This window comes from Prunus persica, chromosome G8, assembly GCF_000346465.2.
Source record: "Prunus persica cultivar Lovell chromosome G8, Prunus_persica_NCBIv2, whole genome shotgun sequence".
NCBI classification, from domain to species: Eukaryota; Viridiplantae; Streptophyta; class Magnoliopsida; order Rosales; family Rosaceae; genus Prunus; species Prunus persica.
The window spans coordinates 18,732,358-18,756,860 of record NC_034016.1 but is presented as its reverse complement, the minus strand read 5'-3'; the positions used below and the strand labels follow the sequence as shown (position 1 = coordinate 18,756,860).

General features: G+C 37.2%; 3 protein-coding genes and 1 pseudogene across 3 annotated transcripts; 3 read left to right on the top strand and 1 right to left on the bottom strand.

Moving 5' to 3' along the window:
* Window positions 1,914-8,362, top strand: LOC18766840 (annotated as a pseudogene).
* On the top strand, window positions 12,851-15,321 carry LOC18768670 (probable endo-1,3(4)-beta-glucanase ARB_01444). Its single transcript, XM_007199301.2, has one exon. The coding sequence runs from the start codon at window positions 13,115-13,117 to the stop codon at window positions 15,191-15,193; it is 2,079 nt and encodes a 692-aa protein (XP_007199363.2). The 5' UTR covers window positions 12,851-13,114; the 3' UTR covers window positions 15,194-15,321.
* On the bottom strand, window positions 17,915-20,342 carry LOC18768197 (probable glucan endo-1,3-beta-glucosidase A6). The gene is made up of 3 exons (XM_007199861.2): window positions 19,741-20,342; window positions 18,357-19,655; window positions 17,915-18,231 (listed from the first exon to the last, which is right to left on the bottom strand). The coding sequence occupies exons 1-3, from the start codon at window positions 19,793-19,795 to the stop codon at window positions 18,194-18,196; spliced, it is 1,392 nt and encodes a 463-aa protein (XP_007199923.2). The 5' UTR covers window positions 19,796-20,342; the 3' UTR covers window positions 17,915-18,193.
* Window positions 22,043-23,935, top strand: LOC18768513 (pentatricopeptide repeat-containing protein At3g25210, mitochondrial). Its single transcript, XM_007199857.2, has one exon. It carries the CDS (start codon window positions 22,161-22,163, stop codon window positions 23,331-23,333), a length of 1,173 nt encoding a protein of 390 aa, XP_007199919.1. The 5' UTR covers window positions 22,043-22,160; the 3' UTR covers window positions 23,334-23,935.

Here is a 24,503-nt window from a genome sequence, read left to right as displayed (position 1 = left end):
TATTCGTATTTTTCAGTTAATTATATATATATATATATATAACTTTCACTAGGGGTAAAGCTGATGAGAGATGGAGAAGACCAAGAATTATGTCAAATTCAAACAAATGTGGAACTGGTTGTTGTCCAAAAGTTTGAGAAATCAGATAATTATTAAGTGTTTGTCCGTTGTTTAGTTGATGAGGAATAAAAAGAAGAAGAAAAAAGATTTGTCTTTCAACAGGACAGAACACGAAGAAGAAGAAGAAGAAGAAAAAACAACTTTAGATGTTAAATATCTCGTTAGTTGGGTGTTAGATTTTTTTTTCCTTTTTGAATTAAGAGTAAATTGAGTTTTTGTTTTAGGTTGATGTGTCAACTTTTAAATCCTTTAGATTAAATTTTAACGAGGTGGCGTATGAAGAACAAAAGTAAAGTAGATCATGGCAGAGAAAATCAAAGTAGAGGATCCGAATCCCTCCAAGTGAGGGTCAATTCCTAAATTATAGCCCTAAATCCCCAAAAATCATATCCAAGTGAGTGCTACACAAAGGGCTACCAAAAAAAGGGATGGCTACACAAAAGGCCAATCTTTGGCCAACCAGGGCTAAATATTTGGATGGGGCCCAGTTGGTATCACCTAGCTGTTAGGTGACGTCAACCACCTTTTTAAAAATTTATTTTTTTTATACTTACCTCATTCTTACATAATTTCTCACAACATCTTCATTCTTTTACAAACTATGCTCCATCTTTTTCTATTTACATTAATTTTTAAGTTGTTTTTAAAACAAGACAAAAACTTGAACATGACACTGTATTATCAATTATTATTAGTTACAAACACCAAGATATTTAATTATGAGTACGACGTGGAGAAAAAATCTAATCATAAATCTATAGGATTAATCACGTACCAACACGTAGATGTCAAAAATCCTATTTCAAAATTTTTTTATCTTCTAAAATATATTTTAAATAAATAATCTACCCTCTTAACGTCAAGTGGAAGAAAAAATTTGCCTTTAACAGAGCGCCCCGCGTCCCCCTAAAGTCATATCTTATGTTAATCTAGCATATGTTATTCAACACATGCTTTCCAGCTAAGATTCTTATTTAGAAATTCATTATATCATTCTCAGCAAAGTGGAGAGTGGGCCCTTTTTTCTTCTGTGTCAGTTGCAATTTCTTTAAAAATAATCACAGATATGTATTTGATACTTAAGCAACAATTCAAACCAATTATAACCAATTAATTATGATTGGATGACTAAATATTTGTTTAATTTGATATGCTTCTTTAAAGGGATCTTTGGAAAAATGATCATGATTCGAATTATGAGTTATTTTGTGGAAGGGACCCAAACATGCTATTAACATCGTATTAATTTACAAACCGATTAAGGCTTAATCACTCATGTAGAATAGAATTGAAAAAAACTATTTCAATATTCTTGGAAATGATTCTTATTAGTTCTTGCTTTGGAAGGACAATTTCCCCCAGCATCTGCCCTTGTCAAATTCTCAGTCGTTTCCAAATTAGTGACCAAGTTTCCTTATAGGGTTAGAGGATGAAGAGCTTACTTCATTATTGAGAATTGTTTGTTTTGATTTCAGCCAATAGTGAATGATGGATACAAATTTCTTGGATGAAGAGCTTACTTCAAAGTTGCAGATAGATTCTAATCTTTGTAACTTGGAAAGCACCAAATGACTGTCATCTTCCTATATATTTCCAAGCTTCCACACAACACATATGCTTGCTTAGGTAACTGGTAAATATTTGGACAGAAAAATTTACCTCATCACTTTCAATTTCAGAGCAGCATTTAGACCACCTGTTTGTTTGCTTGCCAAAGTAATTGTGATAGCAACCAAGCAACTGTTTGGAAAATGGTGGCATTTACACAATCTTTAAAGCCATCTTTCTCCACCATGAAGTTTCATGCCATTGATCTCCCTAATGGAAAATACAAACCCAACAACACCCACAAAAATCTTTTTCTGCTAAACCTCTCTGTCAACATCTCAAATTCCCCATTGCCATCTCCAAAGAGCAATGCCGGTGGTTCGAAAAGCATCGAAAAACAAGATCAATGCCAGATATTTAGTGGGAATGTGACTTGCAAATTGATCATTGAACAGCAAAACTGCATGAAGTTTGGGAGACCAGATACGGAGTTCATGAAATGGAGGTGGAAGCCTGATGCTTGTTGTTGTGAGTTGCCCTTGTTTGATGCAACTCAGTTCTTGGAGCTTGTTAGAGGCAAGTCATTGGCTTTCCTTGGCGACTCTGTTGGAAAAAATCAAATGCAGTCATTGCTTTGCCTCTTAGCCAGTGTAAAGTATTCAAATTAGCCTACAAACATTTTAAACATTCCAAGACAGAGTTTGTTCTTACAAGATTGTGTGTTTTTTGTTTTTCTTTCAGGTGACTTATACTGAGGACATTTCTCACAAAAATATTCCTCAAACACAGATTACTTCAAGCGCTATTTCTACCATGATTACAATTTCACCATCGCAACTCTCTGGTCCCCCTACTTGGTTAAATCTAGAGACGCAGACACCAGTGGAAATGACATCAACAGCCTCATGAGCCTCTACTTAGATGAGCTGGACGAGGCATGGCTAACTCGGGTCGTACAATTCGACTATGTGATCGTCTCAGCAGGACAATGGTTCTTTCGGACACTGACATACCACGAACATGACAACATGACATTGTTTGTCAACTCCAACGAATACAAAAAGGCCTTCCTAACAGTGTTTAGAACCCTGGATGTTGAAACTAGCAAATTAATATCTATAATAATTTTTTTATTTTTTTTATAAAGAAAATAGTACAGCCGGGCGGCTATACTCGGTTTCTTTCCTAATTTTTAAAAAATCGTATAGCTGTTTGGCTTTACTTTTCCGACACGTGGCGCCTAGCATTGGCCGGGTCTTTTTGTGTTTATACATAGTATCGGCTATATTTATTTTGACAAGTGGGCACCTAACCGCAGGGTGGGTCCATTTTTTTCAACAAACAGTATAGCCGCACGGCTATACTCTTTTCCCTACTTTTTTTAAAAAATATTATAGCTGCTTGGCTTTACTTGTTGACACGTGGCGCCTAGGCGCTATTATATAGTATAGCCGGGCGGCTATATGCCTTTTTTAAATTTATTTTTTTAAATCGTATAGCCGCACGGCTGTACTCGCTTGACACATGGCGCTTAGGCACTGGGCGGGTCCTTTTTGTTAATATATAAATGTATATAGCCGAGCGCCTATACCCAGTTTTTAAAAAATCGTATAGCCGACCAGCTATACTGGGATTTTTAAATTTTTTTCTAAAAAATAGTATGGCCGCACGGCTATACCCGGTTTTTAACTAATTTTTTTTAAAAATAGTATAGCCGGCTGGCTTTACCGTTTTAATATATATATATATAAATGGTATAGCCGCCTGGCTATACCCGGTTTTAAATTTGACACGTGGCGCCTAGCCTCGCTTGACCACTGTAAAAATAGTATAGCCGCGCGGCTGTACTATTTTTTAATATTAAAAAACGTACCCAAGTGCACCACCTGTTCTGACTCTGTCTCTCTCTCACCCTTCTCGCTTTTCCAACTCTGCTTTCATTCCAACTCTGCTTTTCAATTCCTTTTCATGCCAAGAAAGATAATCGTTCCAAATAACAAGCTACAATGTTTTGCTTAATCTGATGTTCACAAGGAAGCGTTATCTTTAAGTAAAAGAAACCACTAGTGTGTTTTGATAATCTCATGTGCAAAAAGTTCTTTATCTTTAAGTTCCAGACATGCAGTTTTTTCAAGTCCATGATTTTTATATTAAATACAAATCTCTCCTGTAAACAATATTGTTGAGTGTAATTGATCAATACTGGCTAAGTCTTCTTGAAAGTCTCTCACACTTAATTATGGGTGGACGCAGTCCGACTTTGTTTGAATTAAAATCAACGAGAGAAATCAAACTAAATTAAACCAGACCACTATTGAGTGGTTTGGTTAAGGTGGTTTGGCTATTTAGATTTGAGACAAATACTTTTTTTTTTTTTTACTTTTTTGTCTTGGTGATAACATAATTTCAATTTCGTACATAAGGGAAGCCTATCATTTTTATGCAATATGTAATCCATTGATCTCTTAAGAAAACTGTAAGTGGTGATACTTGTAAATACACATCTATGAGGAGAGATTCTAGGCCTTCTAGAAGCTTTTTAACCGCGAATATAGAGATAAGTGTTTTATCATTGAAGTTAGAAAATACAAACGCCTCTTACTTTCAACTATCTCCACATATGATTGCTGGCGTTTAAACAGTCTACGTTGTAAGTGCTAAATACCCCTCCAACTTTAGAAACAAAAAATAGGATGAACAGGCGAACAAAACCGCAGAAAAAAACTGAATGGCAACCAAAACTCATATAAATTGAGTGTCTCTTAAGCCAATATTGAATACAATACAACAAGTGGAGCCAAATTAAGTAAGATCATGGGGTTTTCAAGCATGAAGACATTCATCCTCTGTTTCCTCATTGTTAGCATGGTGGCGCTGCACGAAGGAGTGGAAGCTGCGGGGACCCGCATTAACCCTGGAGTTCTTGACCCATGCCTAAAACCAGGAGGGCCACATCCTGGTTGTAGTGGTCCTAGTGGCAGCAACGGTGAACGTAAAACCGCTAACCCCTACGATCGTGGTTGCTCGAAAATTAAGCAGTGTCGTGGTTAGACAGGTTAATTATGTTCTAATTACGGCTAGCTAAGCCAGTAAATAAAAAATTGATTATGTTAATATATATGATGTATGTGGTTTCTGTTCCACGGAGAACAAGGGCCTTTCATGGTGAAAGTCTTAAGGGGTTTTATTTGTATTGGATAAGTAACGTTGTAGAAAGAAGTGTTTTGCTTTTCTAATATATTAATGCATGTGTGCTCTTTACTCTCGCCCCTTCAAAAAGAAACAGAACCTTCATTTGCTTTACCTTTTAAATATTTAAAGGTGAATAGTAACTAATATATTAAGAGATGATGATCATGTGGCAGTCATATTGTTATGCCATCTCCAATTTGATAACATTCACAGTCATATCTAGATAACATAATGAAGTCAACCAAATGTCATTCCTTATTTGCTAACTCAATCTGAATTAGAGGAATTGAGTTCAAGCCAGTTCTTATGAGTTTTATTTATAGTTATAATTTGTAAAACACGCTAAATAACAGTAAATATATTAATTCAATTTTATTGGAATAGTGCAATCTGATCTACCAAACAAGGCCAAAGTAACATTCGATTGAAGAAATGACAAATAGCATAATGAAGTCACAAAACACTTTCGGTGGGCATTCATGATGTATTTGGGAATGGGAAAAATTATGGGGTGTGTTTGTTATACCATGCATGCATGGACTGGCTTGGCTAAGATTTTATCTCATATTTGTTTTACCCGATTCTAATTTTAAGTGGGATTAACTAATACGGGCCTACCAAAAACAACTCCTTAGGGGTTCTTAGTGAAACCCATCTGCCGAAAATGGACTAATAGTTCCAACCCAAGCGATGAGCAACCAACCCCACCCAAGCTCCCCACAACCACCAACACCCTAAGCAGCAGCCACAACCACTAGCCACAACCACCCAAGAAGGAGAAGACAAAATAGAAGAGGAAGAGAAGAGAGAAGAGAGAAGATAAAAAAAAAAAAAAAAAAAGGAGAAGACAGGATATAATAGGAAGAAGAGAAAATTTTCAGAAAAAAAAATATGAAAGGAGGAGAAGAAGACAAAATAGAAGAGGAATAAGAGAGAAAGAGAAGATAAAATTTTCGGGAAAAAAATAAAGAGAAAAGTAGACAGAAGAGGAGGAGAGACAATGGAGAAGAAGAAGATGAAAGAAAAAAGAGAAGTAAAGAGGAAGAAGAGGAGAGAGAGAAGAAAAGTCAAAATATTTTTTAAAAAGTTAATCCTAGTCCAATCAAACATACACTAAATGCAGTACAAGTGTTATCCAATTTATGACAGGCCAAGCCAGTCCAAGACACTCCTAGTATTTAGTCCAGTCCCTTACAGTCTGCTGTACCAAATGACCCCATGAAGTATTTGCTTTCTCTGCTAAGAAACAATACAAGAAGCTATCTACAATGCATAATTGGTCATCGAAAACTTGGAAAATTTTAACCTCATTGATCAGCTTGAAAAGTTTATAACTTTGATCTTTAAATTTATAGTAAATTGAGCTTAGACTCATAAAATTCGTTTTAAATCACCTACAACCCTTTCCATTCGTTTTCTTTTTAAAATACCCAATTTTTTCAAATAATACCTGATGACTAAGATCCAACTAAGTAAGTTGCCTAATATAACTTAAAAGCTGATTTATGATATTTTTCGGATTCCAAAACTATCCCTATTTATAAGTTAATGTGTTATAGAAGGGTGTAACTAATGACACAAGTTGAATTTGGAAAGATCTCCAAATAGTTGTAATGGATGTAAGAATTAATTTAGAAACTTATTTGAAATTAAATATTAAATTTCACATTAAAGTATTAGTAATCTATTTTACGGCCAGTAATCTATTTTTGAATTAATGTTATTTTCCCTTTACATATTAGTAATTTAAATTCAATATTAAATTTAAGAATTAATGTTGTTTTCCTTTTATGAATTGTACAACTAGTATTCTTTTTTATTATAGTGTTATGAATAATAGTGTACATTCTAATTATGTTGAAAAATAATTTGATAATCTATTTTTTGTTTTGTTTTTTGGAAAACATTTTTTTAATGGACCTATTTTTTTCTCTAAATAAAGCACTTAGTACTTGTGTTATGAAAAATAATTTGATCATCTTTTTATTGTTTGTTTTATGAAAACAAATTTTTTTTTATTTTAAATGAAGCTATTGTTTCTCTGCAAATAATGTACCTGTTTTTTTTTCCCTCTAATAATGTACCTAGTAAAACAATTTACCTAGTATAATGAACCTATTTTTTCGTAAATTTTGTATCTATTTTTTTTTCTCTAAATAATGTACCTATTTTTTTCCTCTAATAATGTATACCTAGTAAAACAATTTACCTAGCATAATGAACTTATTTTTCTTCTTATAAATAATGTGCCTATTTTTAATTTATAAAACAATGTACATAAATTTCAATTATACAACGTACCTATTTTCTATAAATTATTGTGTACCTATTTTTAATTTATGAAAAATATACGGAAATTTCAATTACAAAGTAACTGACCTATTTTTGTTAATTTGTATAGTAAATAATATACCTATATTTTTATACGTATATATTTATATTTATATTTTTCATGTGTACATTTTTTGATGTAATTTACATTTTTTTATATGCAATTTTAGGGGCGATATTTTAGAGGGAATGACAACCAAAAGAAATGGGGTGATTGATATGCTATTAATATAGGGTTTTAATTACAATTATGACAATTAATGAAATGCTTGGAATAAATTATAAATAAAATATGAAGTCTGATGGCAAGGATGTAAAAACATAGGAATACTATGACCTCTTATATCTCATTGGTCATTTAAATTTGAAATTGGGTTTTACACATAGATTTATAGAATGATGGGTATATGTCTAGGAAATAAAAAATGTAGGGACCTATATTGAACAAGCCCTTAAATTTAATTTAGGATTTTCTGCAGTTTTGCCCCCTGCACTATTTGTATATTGTCAATTAACCCCTTAACAATCTTTTGGGCAAATTAAGGACTCCAATTGTTTAAAAATCACCAATTGACTGTCACTTGGCATTCAATTGGAGGTGTCAAACAAGCCTCATAGCCTGAAATTGTTTATGCGCTTCGTCGCGATGTTAAGGCTCTCAGTTTTTTTTTTTTTTTTTTTTGCGAAAGTTAAGGCTCTTAGTTTAGACGCCAATAACAACTGCATCGTCTTACTTTTATGGGAAGTTGGTTGCGAGATCAGCAAGGTTGGCTTTGATTGCTGAGGAGGTGTGGTTCCAGCAATAAGGAAATACTTGGCGGACGCCATTGAGCCATGGTTGGATGGTACTTTAAGTGGGAATGGTTTTTTGTATGATCCTAAATGGGGTGGACTTGTCACCAAACAAGGATCAACTGATCACGGTGCAGATTTTGGGTTTGGAGTTTATAATGATCACCATTGTCATCTTGGACATTTTGTTTATGGTATTTCAGTGCTTGCAAAGATTGATCGTGCATCGGGGAGCAAGTACAAGCCTCAAGCTTACTCTCTTGCAGCAGATTTCATCAACTTGGGCAACCAATCGAATTCAAACTATACGCGGTTGAGATGTTTTGATCCGTACAAACTGCACTCATGGGCTGGACGACTGGCTGAATTTGGAGATTGAAGGGACCAAGCGAGCACAAATGAGGCAGTGAATGCTTAGTATTCAGCTGCAATGATGGGGTTAGCTTATGAGAACTTTTGGTTTTTCTAGAAACTGCAGTGCAATTTTCGATCTTCTTCTTCTACTGCAGTATTCATGTTTTGATGTGACGCTCATTTTTGCACAGTATATTTTCAAGCATGAAAAAAGAACTGAACGAAAATGTCACTGTAAAGAAAAAAGCTCTCTACTTTGATAATCTCATGTGCAAAAAGTTACTTATCTTTAAGTTTCAGACACTTTCGTAAGCAGTTTTTTCAAGTCCATAATTTTTATATTAAATAGGAATCTCTCCTATAAACAGTATCATCTAGTGCAATTGATTAATACTCATTAAGTCTTCTTGAAAGTCTCTCACACTTAATTATGGGTGAGCGCAGTCCGACTTCGTTTAAATTAAAATCATGAGAGAAATCAAACTAAACTAAACCATACCACAATTGAGTGGTTTGGTTCAGGCGGTTTGGCTATTAAGACTTGAGACAAATACTTTTTTTAGTTTTGTTCTCTTGGTGATTTAGCCTAACAACCGTACAAAACGAGAAAATTTGAACTAAACAAAATTAATATTACACTTTTTAGTGTAAAAATCAAACCCATTAATTCTTAATAAGTTCTATGGAAAATAATCCTTTTAACTTATGAGTTCTTTAGGCTCTCTTTACTTAAAGGTAAAGATGATAGCTGGAGTCTTTAAACTCTTTTATCTACTTATCGGCCTAGCAAGACAAGAAAAACATATGTGGTATCTTATTTTGTCTTGGTGATAAAATATAATTTCAATTTCATACAGAAGGGAAAGCCTATCATTTTTATGCAATATGTAATCCATTGATCTCTTAAGAAAACTTTAAGTGGTGATACTTGTAAATACACATCTATAAGGAGAGATTCTAGGCACTTTAGAAACTTTTAAACCGCAAATATAGAGATAAGTGCTTTATCATTGAAGTTAGAAAATACAAGAGCCTCCTACTTTCAACTATCCCTACGTATGATTGCTGGCGTTTAAACAATCTATTGTAAATGCTAAACTTTAGAAACAAAAAATAGGATAAACAGCGAACAAAACCGTAGAAAAAAACTGAAAGGCAACCAAAACTCATATAAATTGAGTGTCTCTTAAGCCAATATTGAATACAATACAACTATTGGAGACAAATTAAGTAAGATCATGGGGATTTCAAGCATGAAGACATTCATCCTCTGTGTGCTCATTGTTGGCATGGTGGCGCTGAACGAAGGAGTTGAACCTAAGAGGGCCAGCATTAACCCTGGAGTTCTTGACCCATGCCTAAAACCAGGAGGGCCACATCCTGGTTGTAGTGGTCCCAGAGGAAGCAACGGTGCACGTAAACCCGTTAACCCCTACAACCGGGGTTGCTTGAAATTTAATCGGTGTCGTGGTTAGAAAGGCTAATTATGTTATAATTACGGCTAGCTAAGCCAAGAAACAAAAAATTGATTATGTTAATGTATACAATGTACGTGGTTTATGTTCTAGGGAGAACAAGGGCCTTTCATGGTGAAAGACTTGAGGATTTTCATTTGTATTGGATAAGTAACGTTATAGAAAAGTGTTTTACTTTTCTAATAGACTAATGCATGTGTGCTCTTTACTCTTGCCCCTTCAAAAAGAAACGGAACTTTTCATATGCTTTACCTTTTAATTATTTAAAGATGAATACTAACTAATATATTAGGAGATGATGATCATGTGGCAATCATAATGTTATGTCATCTCCAATTTGATAACATTCAAAGTCACATCTAGATAACATAATGAAGTCATCCAAATGTCATTCCTTATTTGGTGACTCGATTTGAATTAGAGGAATTAAGTTCAAGTCAGTTTTTATAAATCTCATTTAAAGATATAATTTGTAAAACATGCCAAATGACGGTGATGGTATTAATTCAATTTAATTGGAATAGTCCAGTCTGATTTACCAAACAAGGCCAAAGTAACATTAGATTGAAGAAATGACAAATAGGATAATGAAGTTATAAAACACTTTTCGTGGGCATTCATGATATATTTGGGAATGGGAAGAATTTTGGGGCGTGTTTGTTACATTGTGCAGGCATGGACTAGCTTGGCTAAGATTTTATTCCACGTTTGTTTCATCCAGTTCTAAATTTAAATGGGTCCCACTAAAAACACCTCCTTAGGTGTTCTTAGTGAAACACGTCTAGAGATGAGGGACTAACAGTCGCAACCCAAGCGACGAGCAACCAACCTTACCCAAGCTCCCCACAACCATTGACCCCTCAAGCGGCAGCTATTTGTGCAAATTTCTCATGGGAGATTATTTGCGGGTTGATTCATCGACCTTCGATCTTCCTTTTATCTCTTCCTCTATTTATGCGAAATAAATATGAGTAAATAAACCGCACCAGAGGGGATGTCGGCTAAAGGCCCTCTGATGCCTAAGTTAGTTCAATTGGATCGTTGAGAAAAGATGCGGCAATAGCTAAAATTGATAAAGTTTTCTCTCTCGGGGAGAGCCGGATGGCCAGAGCCTTGTGTGGTGGCACTTAATCATATGGGAGAGAGGGGAGAGAGAGGGTTTTTTTTTGGTGCGAAAGCCTTACCTCAAATGTCTTGTGTGGCTATATATTTATAGCCTCCTTGTGCGCTAGGCTTTTGGAAGAATAATTCTTATTTGGTTATGATTATTCCCAAAAAGATGACAGGAATTACTCAAAGAGATTTGATGGAAATTGGTTCCTTGATTTAGGGAGATATTCATATCTCAAATCAAAGATAATTTCCCTAATTATATAGGAATTAATTAGGGTAATTAGTTTGACCTAAGAAATATTCATTTTTCACGTGTCGTCTTCTTATTGGACGGTGAAATATATGTTCCCAGAGCAGCCACAACCACCATAAGAAGAGAAAAAATTTGGGAAAAAATAAAGAGGATGAAGAAGAAGAAGATGAAAAAGATGCAGAGAAGAAGAAGAAGAAAGAGAAATAGAGAGAAAGACGAGGAAGAAGGGGAAAGAGAGAGAGAGAGAGAAGAAAAGTTTTTAAAAAAAATTTAAATAAATTAATCCTAGTCCAATTAAATATACACCAAACGCAGTACAAGTGTTATCCAGCTTATGACAGAGGAAATCCAAGACAGTCCCAGTATTTAGTTTAGTTCATGATTGTCCGCCGCATTAAACGACCCCATGAAGCATTTGCTTTCTATACTGAGAAACAGTAAAAGACTACAATGCATAATTGGTCATGAAAAATTGGAAAATTTTAACCCAATTGATCAGCTTGAAAAGTTTATAACTTTGATCTTTAAATTTAATTTAAGGTTTTCTGCGGTTCCTGAACTATTTGCATATTGTCAATTTAGCCCTTTAATAATTTTTTCGGTAAATTAAAAACTCCAATTGTTTTAAAATTGCCAATTAAGGGCCTACCATCAATTTTTTAAAATTCTATCCAAATTTTCCATAATATATCTGTCACTTGGCTCTTAGTTCGATGCCAAATTTAAAAACGGCATCGTCTTACTTTTATGGGAAGTTGGTTGCGAGATCAGCAAGGTTGGTTCGATGCCAAATTTTCAAAGCTAACTTCACCATCTGTGCACGCAAGACATTAACATCTATATAGCTTTTCAATTCCTTTTCATGCTAAGAAAGATATGCGTTCCAAATAACAAGTTGCTTAATCTGCTGTTCACACAAGGAAGCATTATCTTTAAGTAAAAACAACCACTAGTGTGTTTTCACGGCATGAAAAAATAACTGAACGAAAATGCCATTGTAAAGAAAAAAGCTCTCTACTTTTATAATCTCATGTGCAAAAAGTTCTTTATCTTTAAGTTCCAGACATCTTTATAAGCAGTTTTTTCAACTCCATGATTTTATTAAATACGAATCTCTCTTGTAAACAATATTGTCGAGTGTAATTGATCAATACTCGTTAAGTTTTCTTGAAAGTCTCTCACACTTAGCTATGAGTGGACGCGATCTGACTTTGTTTGAATTAAAATCATGAGAGAAATCAAACTAAACTAAACAAGACCACTATTGAGTGGTTTGGTTAAGGCGGTTTGGCTATTTAGATTTGAGACAAATACTTTTTTTAGTTTTGTTCTCTCAGTGATTTAGCCTAACAACCGTACAAAATGAGAAAATTTGAACTAAACAAAATTAATATTACACTTTTTAGTGTAAAAATCAAACCCATTAATTCTTTTGCATTAACCAAATTTTCTCCTCTCATTTAGCCAACAGACAAATGCGAAAAGCATAAATCAAGCCGCAAATCATAAAACAATGCGATTTTACCCGTCAAATTTGTTTTTTTAATTTTGTTCACGAAGTAAAACGAAACAGACCAAAAACAAAAACAAAACTATTCCCGGTATTTTCTCGACAACCAAACACAACGCAAAAGTCCGAAATCTTTGGGACCTGGGACGAAGGAATCGGCCTCTCTGTATGAAGAAATTAGGAAGACAAAGAAAAATTCTCTCCTTGAATAGTGAGGAATATACAAAGATTACAACACTAGGAAACAAATCTCTAGTTATAACAGGACTAACAGAAAAAAGGAAAGTAAAAATACACCAGAGAAATTTTTCAATTTCCTAGAGGAACCAGAGAAGAAAAAAAAACTTGCACAACTAGGAACATCTTGAAAAAACCTATAAATATGAGACCAATTTTAGAGAGACTTCACCATCACAACAAGGCGCAATGGCAAACAACCTCACTTCGGCTTTCACTTTTGCTCTCATCCTCTGTGTTTCAGCTCTTTCACTAATTCCACACACCACCTCAATATCATCCTCATTCCAATTCCCTCCAACCCAATCCACAATCCTCCCTGACCCTTCAAGCTTCTTCTCTGCAAACCTCCTCTCCACCCCTCTTCCCACCAATTCTTTTTTTCAGAACTTTGCTCTCAACAATGGTGACAAACCAGAGTACTTCCACCCCTACAGCATCAACTCATCCTCCTCCTCTCTATCTATCTCCTACCCATCTCTCTCCTCCACCTCTGCTTTCATCTCCCAAACCTTTGTCCCTGACCTCACCATCTCTGCCTCCCAAACCAGCGCCAACTTAGCTACAGCAAATAACAGCGGCCGTGTAATCTCTGCCTTCACTGATCTCAGTGTCACCTTGGACTTTCCCTCCTCCAACCTTCGTTTCTTCCTCGCTCGAGGAAGCCCCTATGTCACCTGCAATGTGTCTAGCCCCACTGCGGTTTCTATCTCAACCATTCACGCAATCCTCGAATCCTATTCGAGCAATTCAAAGACCAAGTTCACCTTCCAGCTTGACAACAATCAAACATGGGTTATGTACACCTCCTCCCCAGCTAATTTGATTAGAAGCAGCCCATCAACCTTAACTTTTGATGGCTATTCTGGAAATATTCGGATTGCATTGGTGCCGGGTTCTGATCCAAAATACGTGGCAATCCTTGACCGGTTTAGTTCTGCTTACCCGATTTCTGGTGAGGCTGTGTTCACAAAGCCATTCACTCTGGAATATAAATGGGAAAAGTATGGACGGGGAGATTTGCTTATGCTAGCTCATCCTCTCCATCTTCACCTTCTGTCTAATGCTACTGTTTTGGAGGATTTCAAGTACAAGAGCATTGATGGCGATCTGGTTGGCATCGTTGGCGATTTGTGGGAGTTGAAATCTCATAATATATCAGTCACTTGGCATTCAATCGGAGGTGTCAAACAAGCCTCACACCCTGAAATTGTTTATGCGCTTCGTCGTGATGTTAAGGCTCTTAGTTCGACGCCAATAACAACTGAATCGTCATACTTTTATGGGAAATTGGTTGCCAGAGCAGCAAGGTTGGCTTTGATTGCTGAGGAGGTGAATTGTCTTGATGTGGTTCCAGCAATTAGGAAATACTTGGCGGACGCCATTGAGCCATGGTTGGATGGTACTTTAAGTGGGAATGGTTTTTTGTATGATCCTAAATGGGGTGGACTTGTCACCCAACAAGGATCAACTGATCGCGGTGCAGATTTTGGGTTTGGAGTTTATAATGATCACCATTATCATCTTGGATATTTTGTTTATGGTATTTCAGTGCTTGCAAAGATTGACCGTGCATGGGGGAGCAAGTACAAGCCTCAAGCTTACTCTCTTGCAGCAGATTTCATCAACATTGGCAACCGATCGAATTCAAACTATCTGCGGTTGAGATGCTTTGATCTGTACAAACTGCACTCATGGGCTGGAGGACTGACTGAATTTGGAGATGGAAGGGACCAAGAGAGCACAAGTGAGGCAGTGAATGCTTACTACTCAGCTGCATTGATGGGATTAGCCTACGGAGACACCAATCTTTTCAATAGTGGATCAATGCTTACATCTCTGGAAATTCAAGCAGCTCAAATGTGGTGGCATGTAAGAGAAGGAGATACACTTTATGAGGAAAAGTTCACAAAGGAAAATAGGATTGTGGGAATTTTATGGGCAAACAAGAGAGACAGTGGACTTTGGTTTGCTCCTCCAGAGGCAAAAGAAATAAGGCTTGGAATTCAGTTGCTGCCCATATCCCCAATCACTGAGATCTTGTTCTCTGATGATGGCTTTGCTAAGGAAATTGTGGAATGGGCATTGCCAGCCCTGAGTAGAGAAGGAGTTGAGGAAGGATGGAAGGGCTTTGTCTATGCCTTGCAAGGGATTTATGATAAGGATGGTGCTTCGGAGAAGATTAAGAGCTTGAAGGGTTTTGATGATGGAAACTCTCTCACTAATCTCCTGTGGTGGATTCATAGTAGGAACTTAGGTTCACAGTAGGATCTTTGACTTCATTTTCGTTGATTAGTTTTTAGGTTGTGTTTTTTCATTAATATATTTTTTTTAGTTGGAAGCATGCAAATTTAACAAATTCTTATGTATGTAACTTAACAAATCAATTACAAGTTCAATTTATAGCAATGGTCATGAACTGTACATCCTCCTCTCTCTCTTTCTCTTACCCTTCTCGCTTTTCCAACTCTGCTTTCATATACCAAATTTTCAAAACTAACTTCACTATCTATATAGCTTTTCAATTCCTTTTCATGCCAAGAAAGATAAGCGTTCCAAATAACAAGCTACAAGGAAGCATTATCTTTAAGTAAACATAACCACTAGTGTGTTTTCACAGCATGAAAAAATAACTGAACGAAAATGCCATTATAATCTCATGTGCAAAAAGTTCTTTATCTTTAAGTTCCAGACATCTTCATAAGCAGTTTTTTCAACTCCGTGATTTTATTAAATACGAATCTCTCCTATAAACAGTATTGTCGAGTGTAATTGATCAATACTCGTTAAGTCTTCTTGAAAGTCTCTCATACTTAATTATGGGTGGGCGTGGTCCGACTTTATTTGAATTAAAATCACGGGAGAAATCAAACTAAACTAAACAAGACAACTATTGAGTGGTTTGGTTATTTAGATTTGAGACAAATTTTGTTTTGTTTTGTTCTCTTAGTGATTTAGCCTAACAACCGTACAAAGTGAGAAAATTTGAACTAAACAAAATTAATAGAGTAATGCTATTTGGACACACAACATTACACGTCTTAGTGTTTGATAATTCTTTAATAAGTTCTAGCAAAAATAATCCTTTTAACTTATGAGTTCTTTGGGCTCTCCTTTATCTACTTATCGGCCCAGCAAAATGAATAAAAAAAATATAATGTGGTATGTCCTCAGCAAAATGATGTGGTATGTCCATATTATATGTCACGTCAATTAAATCAATGAAGTGTATTTTAATTAAGACAATTAGAAAAACAAATATTGGAATAAATCATAAAAGAAAAGAAAATATTAAATAATTTTAATTGATGTGACTGTCCACCTCAACTGCCACATAAAATGGTATAAGATTGTGGTATACAAATGTGGTAAGAGTAGCATTATTTAATTTCAATTTCATACAGAAGGGAAGCCTATCATTTTTATGCAATATGTAGTCCATTGATCTCTTAAGAAAACTGTAAGTGGTGATACTTGTAAATACACATCTATGAGGAGAGATTCTAGGCCTTCTAGAAGCTTTTTAACCGCGAATATAGAGATAAGTGTTTTATCATTGAAGTTAGAAAATACAAGCGCCTCTTACTTTCAACTATCTCCACATATGATTGCTGGCGTTTAAACAGTCTACGTTGTAAATGCTAAATACCCCTCAAACTTTAGAAACAAAAAATAGGATGAACAGCGAACAAAACCGTAGAAAAAAACTGAATGGCAATCAAAACTCATATAAATTGAGTGCCTCTTAAGCCAATATTGAATACAATACAACAAGTGGAGCCAAATTAAGTAAGATCATGGGGTTTTCAAGCATGAAGACATTCATCCTCTGTTTCCTCATTGTTAGCATGGTGGCGCTGCACGAAGGAGTGGAAGCTGCGGGGACCCGCATTAACCCTGGAGTTCTTGACCCATGCCTAAAACCAGGAGGGCCACATCCTGGTTGTAGTGGTCCTAGTGGCAGCAACGGTGAACGTAAAACCGCTAACCCCTACGATCGTGGTTGCTCGAAAATTAAGCAGTGTCGTGGTTAGACAGGTTAATTATGTTCTAATTACGGCTAGCTAAGCCAGTAAATAAAAAATTGATTATGTTAATATATATGATGTACCTGGTTTATGTTCAAGGAAGAACAAGGGCCTTTCATGGTGAAAAGTCTTAAGGGGTTTTATTTGTGTTGAATAAGTAAGGTTATAGAAAGAAGTGTTTTACTTTTCTAATACAGTAATGCATGTGTGTTCTTTACTCTTGCCCCCTTCAAAAAGAAACCGAACTTTTCATATGCTTTACCTTTTAATTATTTAAAGGTGAATGCTAACCAATATATTAAGAGGATATGATCATGTAGCAATCATAATGTTATGTCATCTCCAATTTCAGAGTCACATCTAGATAACATAATGAAGTCATCCAAATGTCATTCCTTATTTGGTGACTCGATCTGAATTAGAGAAATTGAGTTCAAGCCAGTTCTTACGAGTCCCGTTTAAATATATAATTTATAAAATACGTCAAATGACGGTGAAGATATTAATTCAATTTTATTCGAATAGTGCAATCTGATCTGATCTACCAAACAAGGACAAAGAAACATTAGATTGAAGAAATGACATATAGCATAATGAAGTCAGAAAACACTTTCGGTGGGCATTCATGATGTAATTGGGAATGGGAAGAATTATGAAGTGTTTGCTTTCTCTGCTGAGAAACAGTAAAAGAAGTATCTGCATAATTGGTCCTCGAAAACTTGAAAAAAATTTAACCCAATTGATCAAATGATCTCCACCTTCCTTTTCTTTTGCTTAAATGAAAGAATCTGGACACTTACAATGGCGTCTGGTGTCTCCGTCTCAAGAGTCACTTTCAGAAAGATAATGGACCATAGATAGCATGACAAGAGCTGACTCAAAAGCGCACTACCAAAAAGTGTCAAAATCATAAAGTGGCAAACATCTATGCTTCCTCTTCAAGTTCACGACCACATATAGAGCCGTTGGCACTTGGCATTGCCATAAAAAATTGCAATATATTAGGAACAAGGAAAAAGAGGTACAACGAGCAGGGTATGAAGAAAGCAAGAAAATAGCCGTTGGAAGAATGCAGAAACTACAAGCAGTTGTGACAAAAACAACCAAAAAACCTTGACTAGCTGAAGCCTAAAAGCTACCACCCTCTATAAATCATCCCTAAATCTTAAATAGATTAAATATCATGAATAAATTTTCCAAGAAGAAAATAGCAGCTTATTTCACCCTCTCTAACATGCGCTCATAGTTTTGCACCAGGGAACTTGCAGGATCCATAACCTGAAACACAGACAGATAACCCATAATAAGGACAAGCAGATTGTAATTGTACCTCAAAAGAAATTGTAATCTGAATACTTTTCATTCTCAAGCTAATTCTTTTTCTTTGGGTGAACATTACTTACTTGGATCCTTGATGGTTTGAGTAGCAAGCCCTCCAAAGTAACAGCTGCCACCGACCTTCCTAAACTGAGCCCAGTACGCGCTAAACGCATAGCTAGCGTGCCAAACCAACGAGTCGGGTTTAAAACACTTCCCTCCGGGTTGAATCGGGTCGCAAGTTTTATTCCCCTGCGAGCAGGCGTACGATAACGCCGACGCAACCGCGCTCCTGTTGGCTCCCTTGGCCACCAAGCACCATATCGGCCCTTTGTACGGCACATTGTTCGTCGCCACCGGCAACGGCCCGTACTCTGACTCGGGCGTCTTCCCGCTCAAGTCAATGGGGTACACATTCGACCCGTTCGGGTACAATAACCCGAAATTCCGCTCCGTGCTTGGACCCGGTTTCTTGTTCTCGTTGTAGAGAGCGAAAAGGAAACTCGGCAGCACTGAACCGGGTCGGGCCGGCGTCCCGACCGGCGGTTTGGCGTTGAACTTTTTGACGACATTTCGGTTATAAGTGGCAGCGTTGCGGATGTTAGCGCCAATCTGGTCGTAGTCGCCGCCGCTGGGCCAACCCGTTTCGGCGATCCAAATCCGGATATCCGGGAAGCCGAGTCGCTTCATCGCGAAAATCAAAGCGTCCACCATTTGGTCGAATAGGTTGTGGTAGGTTAGGCCCGAAACCGGGTCTTTGACTGTAATGTTCTTGGATTCGAACAGAGCGTAGTCTAAATTGATGTTGGTGGGATCGGAAGACCAAGGGAAGTACGTGTAGACATCGACGAAGAAGAAAGACTTGGTCTTGTTCACGAACTGCAACAGGGGTTTGATGACGGATGTCGAAATATCGGACCGAAACGTACCGTTTGATGGTGGGAACGACGATTCGAGGACGTCCATGGCCAATGGGGTCCCGACTTTGACCTTTGTGATGCCATGGGTTTTGAGGGCAGCTTTGATTTTGCGCATTGCCGGGACGAGATTGAACCAGATTGTTTTATCGGGTTGGCTGAGAATTTCGTTCCCGACGAGGAGGTACCGGATCAGAGTCTCGGGGTAAAAGGGCACCACATTGGCATGTACCCATTGGTCTGCGAGTGTTTGATTTGAGGAGATGTTGTTGATGAGCTCGTTGGGCACCATCATTGAGACTTGGAGGTCTGTGTTTCTGAGAGCTTCGAGGATTTTAGGGTTGGCATCATAGATTTTGACTCGCTTGGCTTTGAGGGATTGGATGAGCTTCACCGACTCTGATGGAGATGGTAGGTTGTTGCCTAGCTGGCCAAAGTTCACGCCCACCTTGGCTGCGAGCTCTGCACCTGCAAAATACGGAAGGGTTTAGAGCAAAACCCAAAATGAACAAAACCCATGTCACAAATTTTGAGATTCGTAGAGGAAACTTACTGGAAATGGAGACTAAGAAGCAGAGGATGAGCAGGGGAACAAAACCCAGCTCCATTTTTATTCTGCTTGAGCTCAGTGTAAATTTCAAGCCTGCCAGAATAAAAAGATGATCTTTTTAATCAAATGTATAAGTTCGAAGCAGAAACAGATGATATGGAGCTCAAAGATTGGATCTTTGGAAGGAGGTGGGTTTAGGTGATACGTTGGAGTTGAGGTGTTTTAAGGACTGAGAGAGGATTGGGAATATAACTTTTTTGAAAAGATAAAGAAAAGAAGGAAAGGGTTGAGAGACAGAGTGATGCTAACTGCTAAGAGAGAATCAGATCCGATTGCTGAAGTTACATACCGGGCAAGAAAAGATCAAAGATCAAGGATTTAGAGCACACAGAGAGAGAGAGAGAGATAGAGAGAGAGAGAGAGAGAGAGAGGCAGTGGGACCTATTATAGGTGTTTTATTAGTAAACAAATCCCTTTTGCTCGGTTTCCATGAAGGAGAGGAAAGGTGGAAAATGGCGAAAAGTCTATTAAATACCGACGAAAAGTACAATTAGCCGTTTGAGTGTTGCTGGCAGCCTAATAAATTTGCAGCTCAGCGGAGGAAGAGAGGAGAGAGCTTCTCATATACACTTGTTGTTAGGGGTGGGCACTCAAACCGGCGAATCGGAAATCCAAACCAAACCGCACCGAACCAAACCGGAAAAAAACCGAGTTGACCAAAAAGTCAAAAACCGGTCAAAAACCGAACCGGACCGGTTTGGACCGGTTCCGGATCCGGTTCCATGTCTTCAAAAATCGAACCGGGCCGAACCGAACCGGTGAAACTAAAAAAATATATAATTTCAATATATATATTTATATTTAATGCTATATTTTTAATTTCACTAAAAAAAACATAATATTTATCCAAGTTCAATGTCAAAATATCTCTATTTTCTCACTTTAATATTTATTTTTTATATGAAATTGAATAATTTGTTAATTTTCAAGTAAAAAAATAATATTTCAGTTGAGAATTGTATTAAAAAGTAATTTTAAAAAATAATTTTTATAATCCGGTTCAAAACCGAACCGAACCGGAACCGGACCGAAACCGGTTCAAATCGAACCGGACAGTTTTTGAATTTTTTTTTATTAAAACCGAACCGAACCAAACCGAATGAATAGTATTGGATCGGTTCTAATTTGAGGCAAAAACCGGTCCAAACTGAACCGTGCCCACCCCTACTTGTTGTGTAGCAGATAGCGATGTAGCTTGCGAGACACAGAAGGACATCAAAACCTGTTTTTGAGGGACAAAAATGGCTAAAGCCTGTAAAACCACAGCACCATTTATTCTCGATGGGTGAGGTTGAAATAACTTTCAAAGTGTAAAAGACAACTGCTGCTAAACTTACACTGTCAGCAGCATTATTCAATTTTGCAAGGTTCCATTTTAAATACTCTTTCTTCTTCTACCATTTTCTAATCTATCTATTTGTCTTTTCCCTATAACCCAAAAACAAGGGAAGGCCCCTGGTCCATGTTTAGGCTACCAATGTCCTCTATACATTAAACTATTGATTTTGAGGGTTCCTCCAGGTCAAGATATAATTAATCAAATATATTATTTTAGAACAAACTAAGCAACAAAATAGAGGACTTCTGTGAGGAGGAAAGTGGGACGCAACAATTGTCTGCAAAACATGTTACTCGTACAGTCATAACAACGTCTTTTAGTACAAGATATAAAAATTTAAAAGAAATTAAAAAAAATTGTGCATTACAAATGTAGCACTCTAGAAGTCAAGAACTAACTCCACGTTAGGGGTGGGCATAGACCAGATTGTTGTCTGATCCAATCTATCTGGCCGTGGTTGACTCGATTTTTATCTTTTATTTTAGGTATTATGGCACTTTGGTAGTGTGTATGTATGAAAAATGTTCCTCCCTGTAATTTAGACTATCGCTTATATTAAAAATTAAAAAAAAAGTGTCACTGTATTTTTTTTTTTAAACAATCAATATATTAAATTACTCTAACTTATTCTAATTCATGAGAAGATAGACTCGAAATTGGGTGTAAAGGGACCTACTCACTGTCATAGCCAACTGAACTTTATAAAAGCAAAATACGACTCTATGAAGCTATGAGCTAAAACATTTTCCGGGTACAACCGGTAACCCGCTCCAACCTAGGGGCCAAATCTTCTCGGATCTAGGGTTATAAACCGGCTCGTCCGGTTCTACCCCAAGTGATAACTTGTGCCATATTTTTGTTGGGTTCAACTGCATCTAACCATCCAATCCAATTTGACTCAACATAGGCCCAAGGACTTTGGCCCAGCCCAATTCCATTCTTAGTCTAACCCAAACCCAATAGCTCCTCCCACCTCACCAAACGCATCCCGCCATTACCAGACACTCTCCCTCGCTCTGCAACGATGCCGGTGACCATACGTCGCCTTCTCACCGCCACTCTCAGAACCCCGAATATTCTCTCTCATTCACGCCCAGCTCTCTCCTCTCGCCACGTAGTCCCCCAACCCTCATTTCCGCTCACCCACCCGTCACTCTACCACCGCTTCCTGTCCTCCTCATCCACCGAAAACCCTAACCCTCCAAACCCGCTCAGAACCCGAACCCCACTAGAAAAGCAATTCGAGACATGGGTCCATAAGCTCAAACCCGGGTTCGGGCCACTCGAAGTCAAGGAGGCCCTGCAAGCCCAATCGGACCCGGATCTCGCCCTCGACATTTTCCGGTGGACTGCCCAGCAGCGCAACTACAAGCACAACCAGGCTACCTACCTCACCATGGTCAAAATCCTAATCGACGGCAAGAGGTTCCGGCAGGCCGAAACCCTAGTGGAAGAGGTAATCGCCGGAGCTTGTGAAATTAGCGTGCCTCTTTATAATTCCATGATTCGATTTTGCTGCGGAAGAAAGATGCTTTTCAATCGTGCGTTTGATATTTATAAGAAAATGTTGAACTCTGAGGATTGTAAACCCAATCTTGAAACTTATGCTCTGCTATTGAACTCATTGCTTAGGAGGTTTAATAATATGCATGTGTGCTTTGTGTACCTGCGTGCGGTGCGGTCTTTATCGAAGCAAATGAAGGCGTGTGGAGTGATTCCTGATACTTTTGTGTTGAATATGATCATAAAGGCTTATTCAAAGTGTTTGGAAGTTGAAGATGCAATGCAGGTTTTTCGCGAAATGGGATTGTATGGGTGCGAGCCGAATGCGTATACTTATGGTTACATTGCTAAAGGGTTGTGTGAGAAGGGGAGGGTAGGTCAGGGTTTAGGGTTTTATAAGGAGATGAGAGGAAAAGGATTGGTGCCTACCAGTAGTACATATATGATTGTGATTTGCAGTCTCGCTATGGAACGGAGATATGATGATGCGAGTGAGGTTGTGCTTGATATGTTGAGTAATTCCATGTCTCCTGATTTGTTAACTTATAAAACGTTATTGGAAGGATTGTGCCGGGATGGGAAGGGTTCCGAGGCGTTTGATCTACTAGAGGATTTCAGGAAAGGGGATAGTAAGATGGGTGAAAAAACTTACAAGACTTTGTTAAATGCATTGCATTTTGTAAATGGGGAGTAATTCAATACTGGTCCTCTGAGTTCAGTTCAAATCGTATATACCCTATCCTTGGTTGGATTCATATATGAGATTTGAAATCTTCAAATATCATATGAGAGATGCGCGTTGGATGTAATAATATGACAATGGCTGAAGATGTATTAGCATTTATGTTCTGCTATGCGTTTTGGCGGCTCTCTTGAATCAATATTCAAGGATGAGTTGGGATTGCTCAGAATGTTATGGAGGTTAGTTTCTGCACTTTCAGTATACATTAGAATCCAGGAGAGTAGAGTTTCCTTTTTTTGATTGCGGTGCAAGGTAAACAATTCAAAATTTCAAGGAGACTTACTTTGTTTATAATGTTGTTGGATGGAGTGGGAACTAAAGTGAAACTCTTTTTGAGATGAAGTGATCATACAGTCATCCATTGTTTTGCCTATCTTGCCCGTCTTCAGATTGATACTTGGAAATCGAACCTCGAGGATGCCATTTATTCAGGTAGTCATTATACTTGTCAATCTAATATGGTCATGCTAACTGAGATTTGGGATGTTATAAGAAGTTGGTTGTAGAACCTTGCATGGCTTGAAGTTTTGTTGATCAGTTTTTTATTCCCTGAAGAGGCTGTTTGTAAGTTTTTTTTTGTTTGACTGAGTTAACAAAAGAATGTGTAATCAGCCACAGATCTTGCCCTTGGCTAAGAGATGCCCTTGCCTCCGAATATTCAAGAACACGAGTTTAATTGAAATGAAAACACATGATTGATTTAAAGACAAGTGCAAAATATAGGCAAGGAGAAGAACTGGTTGGTGGTTGTGCTAAATCACAAGGAAAATGAAGCATCATTGGATTTATAGACTACGCCAATCTCCTATTAAAATTGGAGATTCCAAAGAGTTTTTGTTCCTTCGTTATAGCTAAACGGCATTTCAAAGACAAGGGTGGGGGTTTAAATTTTACCTAAAAGGGGAGGATTTGTCCAATTATCTAACTTTAATTGGCTTAATAATCTTGAAGAAGGATGGGAGGCAACTGAAATATTCATATAGTATCTTGAGAGAGCATTTGTTATATCAAACATCAACAAATAATGAAATGAGAGGCATACGTGACTTTTAGGAAATCCAAATATGTGATGTCCCTAATGATAAATGTATGTGTATATTCAATTTTTTTTTAACATAGTCA

Bases quoted from the DNA above. Each gene is read 5' to 3' on its own strand.
- LOC18768197 (XM_007199861.2), bottom strand. From the start codon at position 19,795: ATGGAGCTGGGTTTTGTTCCCCTGCTCATCCTCTGCTTCTTAGTCTCC. The intron at 19,656-19,740 runs GTAAGTTTCCTC...CGTATTTTGCAG, and splicing joins CTTCTTAGTCTCCATTTCCA to GTGCAGAGCTCGCAGCCAAG. The intron at 18,232-18,356 runs GTAAGTAATGTT...TCTGTGTTTCAG, and splicing joins TCAAACCATCAAGGATCCAA to GTTATGGATCCTGCAAGTTC.
- LOC18768670 (XM_007199301.2), top strand. From the start codon at position 13,115: ATGGCAAACAACCTCACTTCGGCTTTCACTTTTGCTCTCATCCTCTGT.
- LOC18768513 (XM_007199857.2), top strand. From the start codon at position 22,161: ATGCCGGTGACCATACGTCGCCTTCTCACCGCCACTCTCAGAACCCCG.